We start from the raw sequence: 20,763 nt of genomic DNA, 5'->3' as shown, positions 1-20,763 counted from the left end.
CTTCCATAAGTAAAAACAACAATGCCTACACAGAAATTATGTGAACTGCCCGTGGAGTGGAATCAACAAGAGAATTGATGAATACACTTAACAATGGAACTTCTTTTTCTTCATTAAAATTATGTATCTTTTCCGTTTGTGCCCCCCCCCCCCCCCAGTAAGTTATGCTCCCCCCAGTGACAGAGCACGTGTCATTACATAGTAAATCATTATGTAAAAATATTGCACGTGCGTCTGGGGGTTGCAAATAATATGCACCCACTAAGCTGGGGGGGCACAAACGGAAAATATCCTACTTTTTGTAAATTCGCCAATTTTTCACAATTTTCCTAATTGCAGAAATTTTATTCTAAAAAAAATACAGGACTCTTCACACTTTTCAAAACTGTGTGTAGCTTGTTCTCTTTTGAGTTTGCTTTTTCTGGTAGCACACAGGCAATTTTCAATTGGTTTATACAAATTTATATGTCTCAAAGTCATTGAAAATGATATGAAGTATGCTCCTCGGCAATTTAAGTTCGCTACTTTTGGATTAAAACTTTTAATTGTTCCAGAAACTCTGACAAAAACACTGCAGGAATTTCAGCAAACCTTGCTCTCTTATCAATGATCTGCTAATATTTCTGGGGCTTTCAGCAGTAATGAATATGACAACTAAAACTCGGTGAGTTGAGGCCTTTCTACAAAAGAAGAATATGGCTATATTGATTTCTTGCGAATGTTCTCGCTAGGCTAACTTACAAGACTTTCAAGAAATTATCTGTTAACATTTCAAAAGAAAAAAACTAACGCTTCGGTATTCTGCTTTTACTTTCAGGAACCCTTGTGTTTCTCCAAGAATACGAGAGGGTTTCTATTTGGTTCTCTAATTTTTGATGTGTCCAGATCCGGGAAATTGTAAGAAATGTTATTGTTGACAAATTAAAGCTCGCCAACTGTGGATTAATACGTACGCTTCTTATTTTTTGGTACATTCTGCAACTTATACCTTTGTCATTATTTTTCCTGATAAATTTCAGAAAGCTATCATCCGTTTCCTCTAAGTTTATATGTCTCTAGATTAATAAAAAAATTATGAATGATGTTTTTTAACACATTAAACCTCGCTAACTTTGATTTTTACACTTTCATCCATTTAAAAAATTCCCAAAGAAATAATGCAATGACTTTAGCAAACATGGTTTTCGTTGTTTGTGTTCTGCCAATTTTTTAAAAAATCTTTTTGAAGTCATCCAGCACTAACGAACATGGTACTTTAAGCTAAGCGAGTCGAGTGCTTCACAACAAAGCAAAAATAGGGGGTTCGGTTTTTTGCTGCTTTGTTCTCACTAGGCTAGGTTTCAACAGTTAAAAAGGAATTTCCTAAGATTTCAAAAAAGAAAAATTAAAGAACCGTCGGTTTTCCGCTGGTGCCTTTAAGAACACATGCGTTTGTTTCATATGTGTCGAGCAATGTTTTTCTCTGAAATAAATAGATACAAATTAGAGGAATCAAGCATATTGATCTCTTTTTTATTATTATTATGCTAATTTTTCTAGGGCTTCCAAAAGTAATCATTATGACAACTAAAACTCGGTGAGTTGAGATCTCTGTACAAAAGAAGAATGTGGCCAAATTGATTTCTTGCTAATATTGTTCTCGCAAGGCTAACTTACAAGACTTCCAAGAAACACTCAAGAAACATTCAACTGGGGGGCATAACGGGGGGGGGCACACGGAAAAGATTCCAAAATTTAAATCTGTTCGCAGTCTGGCTCCACGTTCATGCTACCTGCGTGTTCATTGTTTGGGTCTTTGGGTTGATGTTTTGTGGGTCCCCGTGAATAGTTTTTGGCAATCGTGATATGTTAATTGATGCATTCAGAATGTGATAAAAATGGATTTAAGCCCGGACGACAAGCTTCTTGACGGAATCGATGATCTAGAATACAAGTTTGACGAAGAATACTTAGTTGATGAAGAGTTACAATTCGCTCCCCCAGATGAGGATTTAAATCCTCAGACTCTGCTCTCTGCAACTAATGAAGAAGTCGGTGATTTGGATGAGAATGACTTCTCAGATTCGTTTGATGATGGAGAAATGGAGGAACTAATCGACTTCGACGATGACCAAGATCATGGCAAGCTATCCCAAAAGGACAAGGTATGTCGTTTACTGTTCTTTTAAAATTCGTAAATTGAAATTTGGGTCTAAGCTGTTCTGGATTTCTTTGCTTTTACTTTGTTTTAGATCCATTTGATCACCATGAAGCGACATTTAAAGCAGTTGGATCAAATGTTCAACACGAGACAGGAGCAGGTTACAAGCACATGGAAGGAATTACAAAAGTGCAGAGATAAAATGGAAAGCATTGAAGCCGACAAGCTTTCTAAATGGGATCAAATCCGCGCTAACCCTGGAAATGTGGCGTTAAAAAATAGGTGTCAGATTGTGCTCGTTTTTTGCTACAGTATATAATTTATTTCTCTGAATATGTTTTCATTAACAGAAGCAACTCTTCCGTTTTCTCGTTAGTATATGCTCTTTCACTTTTATCTCTATTAAATTCTCAGTGACTTAATTTTTGTCCACCTTCTGGAGAGAGGAAAGGCCTTGTGCTGTATGTCTTTCTCATCTGATGTTTTCGGAAATAAAGTAACCTAATTGCGCCGCATTAGTTGATGTCATTTTTTGGGCAGTAGTGGTAAGTTTTTGTCAGGCAAAAGTCTGATGTAAAATTGTCAAATTTTACTAACCCCTTTCAGTTTTCTCACCGCTGACGGTTCAAATCACAAGTATTCGCAAGGACATCCTACCTTGCGAAGGTGCATGTTACGCACTAGCTTTTAAAGTGTCCCTCGTGGTGTTATTAAGGTTAATATTCGGAGTAATCAACTTGAATTATTGGCATTGCATAAGGACTTATTATAGTTGTTTAATAGCCGCGAAGCGATAGCGGCTATTATTGGGGACATCGTGGTTTTTTACAATTCAAAGAATTTGAATTGTATTGGGGCGCTGTCTTTTTTTTTAAGATCTGTTCACACATTTTCATGATTTTTGAAGTCAAATTGGAGTAGTGATTTTGGTCACGCCGAAACAGGAAATGGAGCGAAAAAGCGAGTGGTTTTGCGGCGTGAATTTTTTTCGCTCTAATTTTAAAGTAGAGTGAGAAAACGGTGTTTGAACAAAAATTCGGTTTCTCAGTAGTGGTTTTTTGTTCACATGCGGCAATTTCACTCTGATTTTTACAGTTTTTTCAATTTTTTGGATCTGATTTTTTTCTAAATGGTTTTCCCAATCCATTCATCGTTCATTCTAGGCCTAGTTTTTTGTTTGAATTAAATTTTCATTTCTCGCTAGTGGTTTTTTTGTTGACATGCGGCATTTTGACATTGATTTTCTTTTTATTTCTTATTTTTTTGTTCTGTTTTTTTTTTAAAAATGGTTTTCTCAATTCACTCATAGTCCATTCTAGGTCTAGTTTTTCTGTTTAGTCAATGAAAATTCTTTGAATTGTACGTCAGGACTTGTCCTGCTATGTTTTTTAATTCGTCGTCTCCATCGATGATTATTACGACCTGACTTCTTGGAATTGACTTCTTGGAATTGACTTCATTGACTTCTATTCCTTTGCAATTAAAATTTGTGTACGTGACGTCGTTTTTGCTTTTAGGTCAATTGCGTGACTCACCTCACTCGAAAAAATGACTTCTGAACTCACTTATGAAACTTTAAATTTTATGAACATTTTAATTAAAAATCAATAGTGTGCATCTAAGTAGTTGCAAACTTATATGCCCTAATTCTTTAATATCAGTCTTGAGTTTTTGGTTTCGAATATCAATTTTGAAAAAGCTCCCCTTATAGACCGTATTTGTCATAAATTTGACAGGCCGAATCTAACTTTAAAAGTAGTGGTCTATTGAAGAACTGCTGGTCTATCTTATTTCTTTAGTTGTTTCAATTCATGGAAGGCCACAAGCGTCTATCGCGGCTATTTTCCGACAATCTGCCGGCTATGTTTTTTAGTGCGATTTTTGGCAGATATATTTTGAATAAAGTTAGCTAGTAATAGCCTTTTACTGAGCGGTTCAGATGCGTGATATAATCACTAGTTGCCTTGTATATTAATAGTTTTCACGGACTTATTTTAGGTTTAAAGAAGCCTGTTATAACTTAGCGTTTTATAAAGATTTTACAAGTTTTTGTGAAGTTTCAAGAGATTGAAATCAACTGATTGTCAGGTTGGTTTTCCGGTGTTCGGGTGATCGTGGGTTCTGCTGAGTTGTACCCTGAGTAGTATTGGTCCTTCGCAAATAATTACTGATCTACAAGTTGCGCAATTTCCGGCTTTTGTACGTCTCTTGATTTTTGTTAAGAACATATACAGTTTCCGTATTAGCACCTACTTTATCAGAATAATTACTTCACCAAGTACATATTTTCTCATGAATTTGTTTACCAATTATACAAATTCACCATCAGGGTAAATATTAAAAAGTGAATAATGAGGCTTTTAGGTACTTAATATGTTTATCAGTAAACTGTCAATCTGCGGTTATTTCTAGTAAACATAAACAAATAAGGGGTTACAGGCCTAGATGGAAATACTAGCTAGATATGGCCTTGAGATCTATCTGAATATGAACTAAATTGTAGTACTTTATATGGTTATTTATAGGAAAATCATCGCGTAACTACGAGGCACCAAATAGGGGCGTGACAGTGTACAATTCTACGATTGCTCAAGTTATACTTTTAATCGCTCTCAAAGGCAGTTAGTGGCATATTAGTTAGTATATAAGTCCTGCTGGACTTTTTTAATGCGATTTTGCGTACTCTGCCAGCTTTTCCTGTGATCGTTTTTTTGTGGTCTGACTATTACCTTTCGTCCTCAAGAACGGGATAAACCGGTAAAGCCCAGAGGACATTTGTTCTCCTAGAGCCTTAAGGCTCAGTCAAGGCTAAAAAGTCAAAATTGTACTTGAGATTACTTGCGCTGATGAAGTGAGAGGCGCGTAGAGTGCAACTGGTTTACCAGATTTCCAATACGTCATTTAACTGCACCTTGGTTTCAAGTTTTTTTCAAGTATCAGAGGTAATTTTACTGTGAAGTAGCAAGAATTTAGACTCACTGTCAAGTTTGTTTATACTGTCACGAGCCTCTCAGATTTTTTCCATTATAGACCTCTGACAAAGGCGTCACCATCAGAAGCGCTGACAGAGCTCATAGTTGCCGGTTGAAGTTCAGTATATTTTTGCAATTTTCAGTCCTGTTCAGATAAGTTTTTAAACCACAAGTCCTAATTTCGGACTTCAATTAATTTGATTAATTTTTGAGTTCAAGCGGCACGGAGGTCTTAATGTCCCTTTAGCTTGCATGTTACAGCGCACTGGAAATTTTAGAGGTGCTGCGAAATCATAAAGCCAGGGCTTTACTGTTGTATAAAATATTTTCAATTTTTTTGATGTCGAATTATGTACCCGGAAAGTTTTAATGGTGCACTCCAGCTTCATTCAGTTTTCTAGTTTAATTTGTCACGGGGTTTATTTGGTCAAAAACATGAAAGCGCAAACTGATCACTCTCACTAGGAACATTAAATCTATCAGCTGGCTATCAGAAGAACAAGTTTTTAATTCTGTCAGAGAAACCGCTGGGAGTATCCGAAAGCAACTTATACGCATTGGAGAAAATCATTTGTACTGTTTGAAGTAAAAAATATGCAGTCTTTTTTACAGAGCAAAAACATTCTAGAAAGTTAAGTGCAGTACAATTTAAGACAGCCACAGAAAAATCATTAAAAAAAACGCGCCACACATTTAGCAAGCACACAAATACAAAGCACAACACAAAAAGAACATTTAAAAAAAATTCTTTTTGGGCAATTGGTCAATACTCAAGGTTTGTCACTGTTCAGTTAGGTCTGTTTTGTTTTTTTAAGAACTACGCGTGGACTCTCTGAGAGACATGTAATGGTAAATCTAATTTTTACACTAAACTTTACTTTTTGATGTTTTGGAAAAAAAAATTATCAATTCTCATGTGTTTAATGGGACGATCGATTTTTAAAAATCTGACAGATGTGTTATCAGTGAGATTTAAAGACACACTGTATTGCTTTTGATTTTTTTAAAGACGAAATTTGTAGCAAATATTAAATAATTTTTCTGATTTAATCATGATTACTGACAATTTCTGCACTCTGCCTCTTTGTGTTTAAAATTTAAAGGAACTAACTCTCTTAGAATAACTCACTCTCTCTTATGAATTTTTTGAAAATCTAAATTTTTTTTGAAATTTTTTTGATGTTGCTGGAGCTTTTGTAAGTCTTGCAGACGTTTTATCGGCGAAAATTACAAAATACAGTTCTCGTTTTTTGCATAGCCACAATTGTTGCAAATATTAAGTAATTTTTCAAATTTTTCTTGAATTGTGTTTTTGCTTTCCGCTTCTATTTGTCTACTTTTTAAAGGAACTAACCTTCTCTCTCACACATATCACACACACATTACAAACACGCTTACACAAATACGTAAACCCACTCAAGCGCGCGCACACAAACCAATACAAACCTCGCCACCAAAAAATAGAACTTTATTTTTGGTATCTGATCTTTACTCGAGGTTCATCACCTTTGTTTTGATTGTTTTTTGGAAAACTTGTTGTGGAGTTCTTGAGACAACTGTATTGGTGATGGCAAAGTTTACACTAAACTTTGAAATGAACTTTTTGAAACATTGTCATTTTTGATGTTTCATTAGAATAATGGGACAATTAGTTTTTTAATATCTCGCAGACATGTTAGAAGCGAGATCTCAGATCACATAGCAATCGTGTTGGACATATTCAAGCCGAATTTCGTAGCCAGTATTAAGTAATTTGGCATTATTAGTTTTTGCACACTGCCTTTTTTGATATCTAATATTCAAAGGAACTAACTCTCTCAAACTAATTCTTTCTCTCTCTCTCTCTCTCTCTCTCTTCACCCTATATACACACACGCACACACATACAAACAACCGCACAAGCAGACACAAACAAACATACAATCCTCGCCATTATAAAAATATTTTTAATTTTTGTTTGGCTTCTGATCTTTACTCATGATTCGCCAGCTTTTTCTTTTAGTCTTAATTGTTTTTTTTTTAGAAAACAAGATGCGCACTTCTTGGGGCAATTGCATCGTCAATCGTTAAGTTGACACTGACATTTGAAATGAACTTTTTGAAGCTTTTCGAAATGTCATTTTTGGTATTTCATGAGCATAACCGGCCTTTTCGTTTCTTTTTAAAAATCTCAGATGTGTTAACAGCTATATTTTTAACACAATTTTGAGCTCCTTATTTCTCCAATTTGCGGTTTGTTTAGATTGGAGCAAGCAATTGAAAAATTGGACCGTGAAACGGAAGCTGAAAAAGAGTTGGAAGCAACCATACTTGAAAATTTGGATGACGCTCAAGTTGGTCTGGCTCAAATAAACGTGGAAAGGGGTGAGTGAAGGGTGGATTCGACTATTGCCGAAGTCTCGAAGAGCAATAAATGGTATCATAATTAGACTAAAATTTAAAGTCGCAGCATTTTCATGCTGATCCGAGTTTTTGCTGACACATCTCCGCTTCAATAATAGGTATACTTTGTCCTTAGATTCAAATGGTCCGTAATTACGCTATATATAAAATTTATGCGCTATTAACAGACTAATAGAAACGTGAGCCAATAGTCCAGAATTGTATTTATTTTTGGAGCAAAAATATAGGTCAAGATGCTGGTTCGCGGTATTTGAGAACATTCTTCTTGATAGTTTTTGACGATTTTCGCTCGCGAATGTAAACATGAACGACTATTTTTGTTGGTAAGATGGAAAAACTATATTCGAATAATAAAATTTGAGAGGCAAGGCCAACTTTCTGTGTTAATAACTGATTTAAACTGAATTTAGATGAAAAAGGTTCAAAGATCTATGGATCTTAGATGGCCAAAGTAAAATGCAAGGATTTATGTCTCATCCTGTTTCAGGCAAGTTCACTTTGTACAGAGAGCAACTGGACTTCATCGAGGACAAGCTGGAAAAGGAAAAAAGCAGCGAGGCTCGAATCAGGTTAAGGAAAGAAGTTCTCTTTGCACAGAATGCAGAAAGACACTTGGAACAAACTGCTAAACGTGATCTAAAGCAGAGACAAGAATTGAAAGAGCGACGTTCACGTGCAATGGCAGAAGCGAAGCATAATCGGGAAGTTGCGAACTCTTACCTCAAAGACACTCTTAAGAAAATGAAGGACAAAGCAAAGGTTGAAACGGAGTTAAGCAGGTCAAAATATTCTCACAGAATGAACACAATTCTAGAACTAAAAAGCGATATCGAGTATACAAGAGAAAATCTGCAGGCTCAAAGGAAACGAGATCAAGCTAATTTGAGAGAGCGAGAGATGGCTCTTGGTGCGGAACGGACGTCGTTAGAGCTGAAAGGTCAAAATGCCGACGCGATTCTCTTAACAAACCAACGCAAGAAGGATTTTGAGAACGAGAGGAAGCAAGCGAAAGCTGTTCAGAGACAAAGAGAAGTCGACATTTTGTCGAAGATAATAAAAGAAGAGGAAAATCTAGAACGCCGAAAAGCCCAGCAACCTTGGGTATTTCAGTCAGATATGAGAGCTGTAGATGTAAGCTTCGCGTCAAGTGCTAAAGAATCGATTATTACAGGAGTTAAGCCAAAAAGTAAACGCCCTCTGTTACCAACAAGTGTTCTGGGGAATGAAAGTGAAACTAGTGATTACTTAGCACCGCTGCAAAGCGCCGACTTTGGAAAGTATCGTTCTGATACGGCATTTACAACTGAAACTTCTGTTGGCGAGCATGGCGTGGCGGCATTCATTGAAGATCAAAGCCAAATTCCCGAAGATGAAGCTGAGTGGTACAAAATTGAGGATCTGAACAAACCATCGTTTCCAGGGCTTTGGTCAGGCGAAGTTGAAGCTGGTCACAAGGACAGAGAGAAGTATACGTTGAATTACGATACTAAAATGGAGAAGGAGATTATGTTTAATGCTCTAGAAAAACAGAGAGCCGGAATTGTTCAGAAACAAGTAGCGGCGAGGCGTGAGTTTAAAGGCGTGGCATTTAATGCCAAACCTGAAATTGTGCATTTCAAGGATCTTGAGGTTGGTAAGACTTACAAAAAGAAAGTCAAGCTGACAAACGTGTCTTATACTATCAACTATCTAAAACTGGTCGGACTTTCAGAACATCTCAAGGACTTCGTAACGCTTGAATTTGAATCGCAAGGTCAAATGTCCGCCGGTATGACATGTGAAATCTTGGTCACTTTCGCGCCAATGATTAATGAGAATCTGGAGGGCACAATTGATTTCCTATCTCAAACTGGGCCTGTGAGCCTGCCTGTCAAATGTAGCGTGAAGAGGTGTGATTTGAGTTTGGACACCAATCAGGTTAATTTCGGAACTGAAGTTATAGGTGAAAACTTAAAGCGAACATTTACTCTGGTCAACAAGGGAGCGCTACCAACTGAGTTCTTATTTCAGCGCAAACCATTATTGAAGCGTAACATCGTAACTGCGAGCTCTAATAACGAGTTTTCTTCGTTGGCATCAGGAGCTGAAAAAGAAGGCGATAATGTTGAAATAATAACTACTGATATACCTGATCTAAATCACCCGGGAATTGATCAAGGTACTGGTGGCGAGGGTTTGCCGACAGTTGGTGAACAGCCAGAGCCAACTGATTTGGTACCAGTCGAGGGCCAAGTTGCAAATGAGCCCACACCTCGCCAAGTTCCCGGAACTGCAATGGGGTTTGTGGATGGTCGCAGCCAGCCTGACGATGACGCGGCAGTTAATCAAAATGCATATGAAAATGAGGATGAGTTGGCAAAAATTGACGGGATGCGAACTGGGCCTTTAAAATCAGGACAGATTGGACCGTTCCAGGAAGTCAAGTTGGAGATAATGTACGATCCTCTGATACCTGGTGACTCAATTGTGGAGTTTGAAGTGTCGTTTACAGATCCAGGGTCCCATCCATTGTATATAGTTGCGTATGGAAAAGCTATTGATGTACCCGTATGGGTAGAACGAGAATCGGTGCCTCTCAACATTTGCATGTATGATCGGCTGTTCCAGGATTCTATTGTTGTCAATAACCGCGCTAACATTGCGCTGGGTTTGAAGTTTGAAGTCGATAAACGTGTGAAGAACCATCTTGAGTTACTCCCAAAGACTGCGTACATTCAAGCGCAGTCGACGTTCTCGGCTCAACTCAAATTTCTCCCTCGGGAGTCGTTGGCTGATGATGCAGAAGAATTATTTGACCCAGCAACTGGAGTACTTGAGGTTCCGTGTCAGATTTCTGTAGCTGACCAAAATGAGCCGGTCAACTTTATGGTCACTGCTATAGTGACTCAATCAGATTTTGTCTTAACACCTAAAGTTGTCAACTTCGGGCACTGCAGCATCTATGAGAACGTATTTGTCCCTGTGACTTTAACCAATAAGTCTATTTTGCCGCAGCCGTTTGGTTTTGTTAAGCTTCCCGAGTACGTAGATGTTCAGCCGAATGATGGCTTTGGTACCCTATTACCTGAAGAATCGTTAGAAATCCATTTAATTTTCAAACCAGTCAAGGCTGACATCTACGAGTTTGATATAGCATGCAAAAGTGGCATTGATCGAAGCTTCAAACTCAAATGTTCAGGTGTTGCTGTTCATCCCCCACTTGAGCTAGAATTCAATACGGTGAATTTCTCAGCAACAGCTGTCGGAGATCAAAATGTGACCTCCGTTCATTTGATTAACAGTCATACAAGCCGAAATGAATACACGCACCCAGTGCCTAGAATCGGAAAGGGTGAAGTTGCTCCCGTGGGTCCAACATCTTTCGAGTTTTGTGTTCCGAAAGGCGCGCCTCTAGATGTATGGCCTGCTGTTGGTACTATTGAACCTGGATCCAAAGAACTGATTAAGCTACTCTTCTCGCCAGTATTGGCACCAGAAGAGATACGCAAAGAAGCTGTTAGGATTGCGGAGAAACGAGACCGAGATGCTGCTCTTGCTGAACGAGAAGAAAAGTACCGTGAGTTGTTGGCGAAAAAGGCTGAGGATAATGAGAAGGTAAAAATGAAAAAGAAACCGTCCAAGTCGTCGGCTGGGCTTGATTCCTTTGGAATTGATGACAATCCTTCGATTGAGTCGATCCCTCTCCGTGATATTGTTCAATACAAAGCAGCAGATATCAAGCCCGACTCTGATAACTACATGGCAGCTAAGGGATCTTTGTTGCGCTCCTTTGAAGGTAGCTTTAACAGCTACACAATTCTATGTTACATTGCAAGTGGTAAATTACGCAATCCTGGCGAACTTCCGTACTCTGTGTTCAACACATTGTACCTGGAAGTTCATTGTCCTGCGGTTAGACCAAAAGCGATCGTGATTTCGGATTCTGGATCTACAACGATAAACTTCGGACAAGTGGCTATCGGGCAGTCGCTCATTCGGCCTGTAACTCTGCAGAACATCACAGATGATGATATAGACGCCAAAGCAACGCCTCTGGATCCATTCGGGGGCTTTGATTTAAGAAATGCTTTGCTTGATATTGAAGCGAACTCAACTCATACACTCCTGTTTAATTTCACACCAATGGACGCAATTGTATATCATGAAACTATGAAGATGACCTTCAATGGAAACGAGAACCTAATTCTAACATTGACAGGAACTGGCGTTGCTCCTGACGTAACTCTAAGCACCACTGGAAACATTCTCGATTGTGGGCATGTACTGGCTGGTGACTCAGTTCCTACCGTTTTTACGATCAAAAACAACTCGGAAATTGCCGTTCCATTCTTAATCACTCAAGATAGTAACAATCCAGCTCTCCACAAGGAGAATCAACAACTGCCGTATTTTGTTACTGGAGACAAATTGGAAGGTTTACACGTTGGACCTCAAAACCTGTATGGTGATATGGTTTTCGATTGCTCTCCATGGCAGGGCAAAATTGATCCCAAATCTGTGCAGGAAATTGTCGTCCAGTTCACGCCAGACCACCCAAGTCTGAATTTTGCGGATGTCATTCGTTTGTCTCTGTTCAATCTTCCGTTTGCTTCGATTCAGCTGACTGGTGTTGGGTGTGTTCATACAACGTATGTCGAAGGGGGTTCGAAACTGGCACCGGCCATTGAAAGTGCGGGTGTTTCTATTACAGATCTGGAAGACGAAGCGGCTAAAGCTGCACCACAGGCCACTCCCATTTTGTTGGAAATGAAAGCGCTCAGAGTTAATGTCAGTAATGAAATAGTACCCGCTCAGGAGTATATTTACGTAGGGAGTGTGAAAACGTCTGCTTCTGCTCAGAAGAAGGGTGGAGAGTTTACCTTCGACAATATTCAACAATTGACCGTTAAAGGTACGACATGCATTCTGTTTGGAGATCATTTCATAGGATAACATTACTTTCAGAAATGATGAACGTGGTTCACATTGATCTGTAATTAAATTTGTTAAGTTGATACTTACTCAATTGGTAATCAAATCTTCTCTCCTAATTAAAAAGTGAGCATTATCATAAAAAAACGAGTATCCACTCTCCTGTTTATGCACTCAAAGCAAAATTATAATCCTTTATACTATATTTATATCATTGTTGAATTCGGATTTTATCTCTACTGTTGTGTAGTATCCTAATGCGGAGACATCATCTCTGAACTTGGTAGCGACTACATTTGATAACGGAATATTTGCACTTAAAGGTTTCACCTTGGATCAGACCAAAGGCTCAATGGAATCTGGACAACAAAAAGGAGTCCTTGTTACGTGGACCCCTCCTGCAGATCACGATCCAAACGTTGCCATGGAAACCAACATCAAACTGATGGTTCGAGGTGACGTTTCGGAGACGTACAATATCATGCTTCGTGCCATAGTTACCACTGCCGAACGATCGCCTCAAGAAGTGAACGAAAATGAAGCATCTAAAACAGCTGATTCATCAAATGATCCGAAAGGATCAAATGGACCGGCTCGTGCTTCTCCTGGTAAAGAAGCAGGGGGTAGTGCGGATAAGCCAAGTGTGAAAGGCTCAGAATCGGAACAGAATTTAGGCCAGTCGGGTGGCGAGAATAAAAGTCCAGCTGTGGGATCACTTGGGGCGACACTAGTGGAGGAAACACTCGGGGAAGTGGGTTCTGGTGTCAAAGTTCAAGTCACTGATGAAAAATAGAACCGATAACGTTCCAACCTCCAAAATTCATAGAAAATTACGTATCAGTGGGTGTGTGTAGTTTCTATCATCTAAATGCGTGTATATAGAATGTAAATTTGTATAAAGGTGTATAAATGTTTCAATCTAGCGATTCTCAGTTTCAATTCAATGCATTCTCAGAATTCTCAAAAAATGTTGTGGTGACAGATTCAAAACTTCTTGTTTGTTCTGCTTAAAGAATGTCTTGATAAGTACCTTTTCAGAGCGAATGTAGCTTGATTTTAATCTCAATGCCCATCTCCAGAGAACATAGCACGGCATCAGCGGCCTCGTCGCACAGTGGAGCAGGGATAAGAACTACTCTCAGAATGGGTGCAGGAACCCAGGTTTGTGCTGATGCAGAGTTGAAAGGAGAAATTGCTATTGGTCAAAAGTGCTTTGTCCATCCCAAAGCGAGAATCATCGCAGAAGCTGGACCTATAATTATTGGGGATGGAAACGTTATTGAGGAGCTGGCTCAAATAGTTAACGAGTTAGTTTGGCTTGCCTGCTCTCTTCAAATTGCTTCGGTATTCAATTTTGGTCAACCTGAGAGCTTTATTTCTTAAACGTATTTTGAGGTATCAAGGAGGCGCTGTAATGTGCGTTTGCGCATGATATCGCATTTAGATAAACGTTTGTAGCTGTTTTATCGTCCATTTGATTCAATTTTTTGCTCGTAATTTTATTTGTGGAAAGTTTTTGGTCGTTGCTGCAATAATGTGTAACCCTCCGAAATTGACAGTAGTGTTTTTGAGAAACTAAGAATACGTTTCAAGTATCAAATGGGCACATAATTCTCTTCGATAGTTCAAATATTGAGCGCTTCTTTCTGTTAGAAGGTTTTGTTTATAAAATTGTATACATGCTAATCCGTTTTTGTCCAATCTTCCTGTGTTTTCATTTTATTTTGGTTTCATTTTCTAGAAAGTTCTTTTGTGCACCATCAGAGATTTTCGTTTCATAAGTCCAAATATTATTAATTGAATTATTTTTTTGGTGTTTAACAACTTGCGTTTTTGATTTCAAATATTAGTTTTAAAAAAGCTCTACTAGAGCTTTTTCCTTATAGAGCGTATGTGTCATAAAAATGACAGTCGCACTCTAACCCATAAAGGCTAGTGGTCTATTAAAGGACTGGTGGTCAATCTGTCTATCTTATTTCTTTAGTTGTTTCAATTCCATCGTAGGCCGCAAGCGTCTATCTGCCGGCTATGTTAGTTCGATTCTTCGAAATTTGTTTTCCCTTTTTTAGTATAGACAGGAGACTCTAAAAAATTTTCCTAAGCCTCGATTTTTTTGCATTTTTATTTGATTTTTATCTTTCAGTTATATGTAATCTTTTTGTTTCTTTGTTTTTTTAATGTGCACTTATTCTTAACATTGTGACATGTATCATTCTAGCCAATATCTATAGTTTTTCATAGCTTCTTATCAGTTGTTAAAAAACTTAATTTTAGTTTTTTTTTGGATTCTTTCAACTTTGGTTTAATCGCGCAAACGTTTAATCTCGCAGAACTGAGAAGTTGCTGGAATTCCTTTTAAAAATTTTGACTGATTATTTTTCAATATTCTGGAGCTAAGTTTTTGTATTAACGGTTTTTGCCTTTGAGTCTAAGTCTGCTTCCTTTGTCTTTTTCATAATTAGTTTAAAGTTTGCAGTAATTTGAATTCATTTTGTCTATGATGCCTTCCACAGAACAGGAATATTGCTTGCTTCTTTTCTGAATTGCTCTGAATCCAAAATAAAAATTTCAGTGTTTTTTTGGGGTACGTTTTTTTGTTATTCGGTTTGGTCTGTGAGAATATTACCTGCTTTATGCGTTCACAATGTGCCTTCAGTGTCGCCGAGTTGATTACGGATTATTAAGTTTAATGATTATTAATACCATTGTCCTGAGTTGCTCATCAGCTTTTTGAGCTTCTCAGTATTTGTCTATCCTGAGAATTTTCAGCGTTAGTAGATGTTTTTAATAGCATGCAATTTTAAGTTAGTGTTATCAAGAATTCAAATTTAATTTTTTTCTGTCAAAATTATATCTATCTTAAGTTTTAATTATATTTGGTTTTTTTGTACGATTAATGAAGTTGTAATTGTGTTCTTTTTAGCTGGTTCCAATGACGTCAATGCTGAAATCTCCCGATATGTTAGCCGTGTAAATTTAGCAAATTTTTTATTAGCATCTAGTGAGGTAAAGAATTGTTGTTTTAGGACAAAAGGTATTGGTATCCGATGCAGCTACGGTTTTTTTTTTGAAGTTTCGATGCATCGAGGTGCTTTTGGCTAGATTTTTTTGTTTCGCCGTCTGACGATTTTTCGCTTTACATTTGTTCACTCAGCAAAGTCAAATTTTTTGAATGACTTCTTCCTCACTAGCGGCGTTTGATGGCTTGACGTTATTTTTCTTCCTACCAAAATTTATAAGTCATTTGCGTGATTGCATTTTGATTATAACTGACGTACATCACTCAAAAAATTCACTTCTTCACTTTAAAATTTAAGTTTAATTTGAATTAGTTCAAGGTCAAAGGATCTCATATGTCAATAAAAATTCCTAATAAAAAGGCTTCTGCTGAGCGAATTTTATCAATCCTTTTTAATTTATGGCTGAGTAATTTTTGCTCAGCTTTTTGAGCGGCGGTGATAACTTTTTCAACTTATATCTATCTGTTTCCATCTGTATTATACGGCACGCATTTTTATTTCGCAGCTATTCCGGCAATCTGTAGGCTATGTTTCGAAATTTCTCTTGCTCAGAATGCTATGCAACTGAGCTGATTTGTTGACTGTTTAGTATTCCGTCAAATCAAAATTGATCCAATATTGGGGTAAATTATTTCAGCAGACTTTGCACTCAAACGTGTTCAAGCTATCAATTTTTCCGACAAGGAAATGATAAGTGACTAAAAAGTCACGCTTTAAGGTTAGCAATATAACTGTCAATTGAGTTGAAGATGTCTTAAAATTATCTGAAAGATAGGTTCAACAAGGCGGCTCAGCAATGTGCGATTGCACATGAGGTTCCGATCCCGCGCATCAACAATTTTGGCATAATTGTCTACCAAATGAGGAACAGATAGAAAACCCAAAAATTATTTTTTGGGAATCCCAAAAAACCCAGAAAAGCCCAAGTATTTTTCAAAAAAATTGTGTATGAACGATAAGATAGCCTCCAAAACAAATGACATAGTGGAGTAAAAATTGAAGCATCAAATTGCTGTGATATGACAATATTAAGAAAGCGAGTCAAGACGAACAACAACAACAAACATTAATTACATCAAAAACTTATTGTCCGTTTTAAAAAACAAAATTTAATAACAAAGTCAACATACCGTCAGCTGAACCTAAAAGTAAACTAAATAACTTATAAATCACAAGAAAAGATATGGACTAGTCCATAAAATGGTTTGGTAACAATCAGACAAAAAAGAAAAAAAAGAGTAAAGTTAAAAAATTCGCTTATTTTTTTTAAAACAATTAACTTCAAAGTAATTGAAACCATAAGAAATCAAGTAAAATATCCCAAAGGTTTACGATTACCAATGTGTCTATAGAAGGGCATTAGGACCTGTACTTATTCATTTCTTTAAGCGGCTAAAAAGAACAACAAACAAAAATTCAATTGAAACTTGCCAGAAAACGCTGTCAAAACCGTCAAGCCATATTTCGGTCCTCAAAATATATTCGCTTGAGCCTTCTTCAAACACCGATAATGTAGTATTTGGCCATTTATTAGTGAGACTAGGTAACAAGTAGACAAAAAAGAGAAAAGAGCAAAAATATTAGTTTTGATTTTTTTCGAAACAAAATTATATCCAAAGTCATGAGGTCGTTTATTCATACATAGGAATTCTTTGAGACCTGCAATTATCCAGAATAATTCAGGCGTCTACAAAAATAACGTCAAACATGACAAAAATCAAATTAGTTTACTTTTTTTTTGAAAAACCGGTGTCGAAGTCAGTAAGGTCATAACGCATTCTTTAAAAAAATAGAATTTGGGACATCAATCCCTTTTGACGCCTTCCTTTTACACCCATAATGTCATATTTGACCTGTAATTAACGAGATTAGGTAACAAAAAGAAAAATAAATAGAACAAACTTGCGAAGTTAAAAAGTTTTTTATTTTTAGTTTTGGAAAACGATTGTTTTCAAAACCATGAAAGCCATCAGCTATCTACTAATATCAGAAAATCGGCTCGTCTATTCTTCCATAAAAAGCCAGTGAAACCTATCACTATACAGGAAATTTCTTGCAACTGAAATGACAAATTAAAAATGACAGTTGAAGACAAAATTAAAAAATTCAATTAATTTCTTGAAGAAAGAAGTGTCGATGTCGTTAAAACGATAATCTATATCTTTAAGGATTTTAATATGTTCAGTTGTGTTTCATTTTGAACGCTAATAATGTGATATGAGAACTGTCAATAATGTGAAAATGTGACTAGAAAGCGTGAAAATCTAAAAACAAAAAAATCTGAAATCTAGTAGTATCCAAGCCAGAAAACAATAACTTCAGGCTTAAAACCGCAATCGAAACTAAATTTTAAATCAGTAGAATGAAGAAGCACTCTTTCTTCGCTGACACTAAGCTACAAGTTGACCAAATTAATAAAAAAATAGAGGAAATGTTCATTAAGCCTTTATTTATTTAGAAATCAATTATTTTTAAATGTCGAAACGATCAGAAAATTTTAAGTGAAAAACTAAATGCATTAGCTTGGAGCTGCTTAGTAAACCAATTGGACCTCTCACTCCTGAGCTTTGATTTGATATGTTCGGTTCTTTATTATTAAAAAAAGGTCTTTTTTCAAAAAGAGACCGACTGATGACAATCCGAATTCTTTTTGGATTGTAACAGTCCAAGATTGGCCCAAAACTAGCCCTGCTATTGCTTATTGTCCGTTAGGAACAATTGATTTTTGAATATTGTAGATATAGATAATCTGTTAGTTGAAAACTCAAAAATAAATTCTGCGTTTTTGATAATCAATGAGTAACGTTAGCAAAAAACGGCAAAGTTTTAATTACAAAGCACTCTCAGCGGAAGTTGAAGTAGGAATAGCCCCCTTCTGAGTCTACAAAGATCTTAGTAGAGTTGTTTGGGGGTGTATTGTCGGCAAATTTAATTAAAGGGGACTAAAGTAGCTTATTTCGTGCTGTTTATGAAAAAGGCTGAATTTTGAAATATTTATCCAGAGTTTTTGATCAAAAAATTAAATCAGAATAATCAACAATGCTTGTTTGTCTTTAAAAGTAAAATCAACGAAACTATTCCTAAAAGTTTTAACAAAATTGACGAAACTTTAGGCAAAAATTTTGGAAAATGTGAATGAAAATAACGTGAATTCACTCCACTTTTTTCAGAAGTTTAAACCTCGATAACTCCCTGTAGAAAACGAAAATTAAAAAATCTTTTGAATTCCATATTCTACGCTGGACGCGCTTTCTAATGATACCAGTTTCAACTCTCTACGATGAATATATCGATCGGCGAAAATTGACTGAACAAAAAAAAGCCATTTGAGTATATAGTTCCTCCCCCTCAAGAGGGGTCGGAACAATTAAAAAAGTGTCGATATGCTTTTGTATGAGCTTGAGGGGTTATGTTTTTAAGGTTTGATCCAAGTGAACGACCCCCAACTGGAGTTCCTGTTGAAAAGCAAGTTATGTATATCGGCTCAAACAACACGTTCGAGATTGGAGCCACAGTCAAGAGTAAAAAGGTGGGAGACAACAACGTGTTCGAATGCAAAAGTTTTGTCGGCAGACATGTCGAGGTATCAAATGGATGCAGTATAGGCTCATTGTGTAGCGTTACATGCCGTGACCGATTACCAGAAAATTGTGTAATTTACGGGCAGGAAAAATTAAGAAGGATAGCTGCAGAAAGACCACAGAATCCAAATATTATGTACGAATATTTATCGCACGTGGCGCCTAAATTTCACAATATGAAAAGGAGCTCAAAAACTCAAAGTAGCAGTAGTGCTGCAGCAGCAGCTACGCCCCCTCATCAATCGAAACATTAACCTTCGGATCGGAAACTCTGATTGATTGCTAGAAGCTTCTGAAAATCACGTAACAGGCAAGGTTGAGGGAAAGCTGCACGGAGTTTGAATTCAAAATAAACTTGTTATCTATTTGAATATTAAATTATTAGTTGAATTTAAAGCGTTGTTATCACTGACAGTTGTTTTGAAAACGACGAAGTACATAAGCTTCAACAAACAAGTTTGCTTTTAACTGAAGAAATGTATCATCTTGTCTTTCAACTGTTGTACTTTTGATGAGAATTTGAATTCGTTTATTTCTTTTCAGATTGTTTGTTTATGATGGACTTTGAACAGATAAATGGTGGGAAAAGGCAAAGATTCACTGATATAGCTAATTATAATGAGGAGAATCTACCAGCCAGAAAGAATTGGCCCGGAAATATAGACAACGGGTTCCTACTAGCTCAAAATGTCTCCAGCAAATTTTCGGACACGAGGCCTCAGCCAAACAGGTTATTAATTTGATACATAAATTCACTGACAGATGCAAAAAAAACTCAGCAGAAATATAAGTTTGCTTTTGTGGCAAAAGACTAAATCACCTTTTAAAGGTTTTGATGCCGAAAAACTGAAATGTCGGTGTTGTTGCTGTTTATTCCCACGATGTTGTAATGTGATTTGGGTTTGCGGGTGAAGTTATGATACATCCGATGCAATTTTTCTAACAGATACCCATCCAAAGCTTCTGGTACATCTATTCATCAAAGTTTATAAGTTATCAATTTGTATAATTTAAAAGTGGAGCCTTATTATAAATGTTAGTAAGTTATTAGTGACAGTGCAAGAACTGCGACTGCAAATAACAACCCATTACAATTCAAACAAATGCAATTTAATGCGAAAGATGCACCCAAAGAGTAACCCGGAGAACAACTGATCAGATAGCTGGAAACTTGTCGGGAAGCTCAAGTGTCAAGTGGGGACCTCCAAAAATATTGCTGGTAGTGAATTATGGCGACTAAAAGGGTGCCTTTTGGGACCGAGGACTCGTCAGATCCAAAAAAATGAACTAAGGGAGAAACAAAAATTTCCAATCTTTGCACTCAGGGGCCAAAACTTTCAATCTTAGCACTCATGAGGCCCACCTGTGCGAAGTGTGCACTGCAGCGAGCTGCCATTTGATAATGCTAAATAATCCCCGGAAGCCGCTGAGAACTTCTTACCTAGGTTCCGTTGAGTCCTCCGAAAGGGCTCCTCAATAGGTTCAAGGAATTGATGAATCTTCACTATCAAGGTTTCAAGCTTAACTAAGTTTCTAAGCAGTGTGTCAGATCTCCAAACCGATGGGTCTCCTTAAACTAAAGGGTCACCACACTTGCTTGGGCGTAATCGTCCCACTCTGAATCATAACACGTGCTTGTGCTTAAGTGGGATCATAACTATGACACCTCAGGGTAGTAGCAGCAGCATTAAAAAATTACAACGCCCGGTTCTTAGTATCCCGTCCAAGTTCGGTCT

At 37.1% G+C, this 20,763-nt stretch overlaps 4 protein-coding genes across 5 annotated transcripts in view; 2 read left to right on the top strand and 2 right to left on the bottom strand.

The window, feature by feature from the left end:
• Positions 1-20,763, bottom strand: part of LOC142342839 (small nuclear ribonucleoprotein F-like) — a 537,554-nt gene that overhangs the window by 154,424 nt on the left and 362,367 nt on the right. The window lies entirely within an intron of this gene.
• The window catches only part of LOC142342838 (vesicle transport protein GOT1B-like), a 456,129-nt gene that overhangs the window by 72,999 nt on the left and 362,367 nt on the right, over positions 1-20,763 (bottom strand). The gene's annotated exons all lie outside the window — the stretch shown is intronic.
• The window catches only part of LOC142342837 (ER membrane protein complex subunit 3-like), a 184,743-nt gene that overhangs the window by 81,621 nt on the left and 82,359 nt on the right, over positions 1-20,763 (top strand). Inside the window, exons 2-3 of one of the 2 annotated variants that reach the window (XM_075394439.1) lie at positions 13,463-13,733; positions 18,867-19,439. The exons of the other annotated variant lie outside the window; for it this stretch is intronic. Of the exons in view, the coding sequence (XP_075250554.1) occupies positions 13,492-13,733; positions 18,867-19,281 (657 nt within the window). The 5' untranslated portion in view covers positions 13,463-13,491 and the 3' untranslated portion in view covers positions 19,282-19,439. Of the gene's footprint in view, positions 1-13,462; positions 13,734-18,866; positions 19,440-20,763 lie in introns of those variants that run through there. 2 annotated transcript variants of the gene reach the window in all.
• Positions 1,730-13,383, top strand: LOC142342830 (cilia- and flagella-associated protein 74-like). The gene is made up of 5 exons (XM_075394430.1): positions 1,730-2,144; positions 2,232-2,422; positions 7,355-7,476; positions 8,003-12,406; positions 12,750-13,383. The coding sequence occupies exons 1-5, from the start codon at positions 1,878-1,880 to the stop codon at positions 13,217-13,219; spliced, it is 5,454 nt and encodes a 1,817-aa protein (XP_075250545.1). The 5' UTR covers positions 1,730-1,877; the 3' UTR covers positions 13,220-13,383.

The sequence above is a fragment of the Convolutriloba macropyga genome, chromosome 7 (assembly GCF_964194025.1).
Source record: "Convolutriloba macropyga chromosome 7, txConMacr16.3, whole genome shotgun sequence".
Lineage (NCBI taxonomy): Eukaryota > Metazoa > Xenacoelomorpha > Acoela > Convolutidae > Convolutriloba > Convolutriloba macropyga.
The sequence above is the reverse complement of the archived record's forward strand: the minus strand, read 5'-3'. Positions and strand labels throughout refer to the sequence as shown.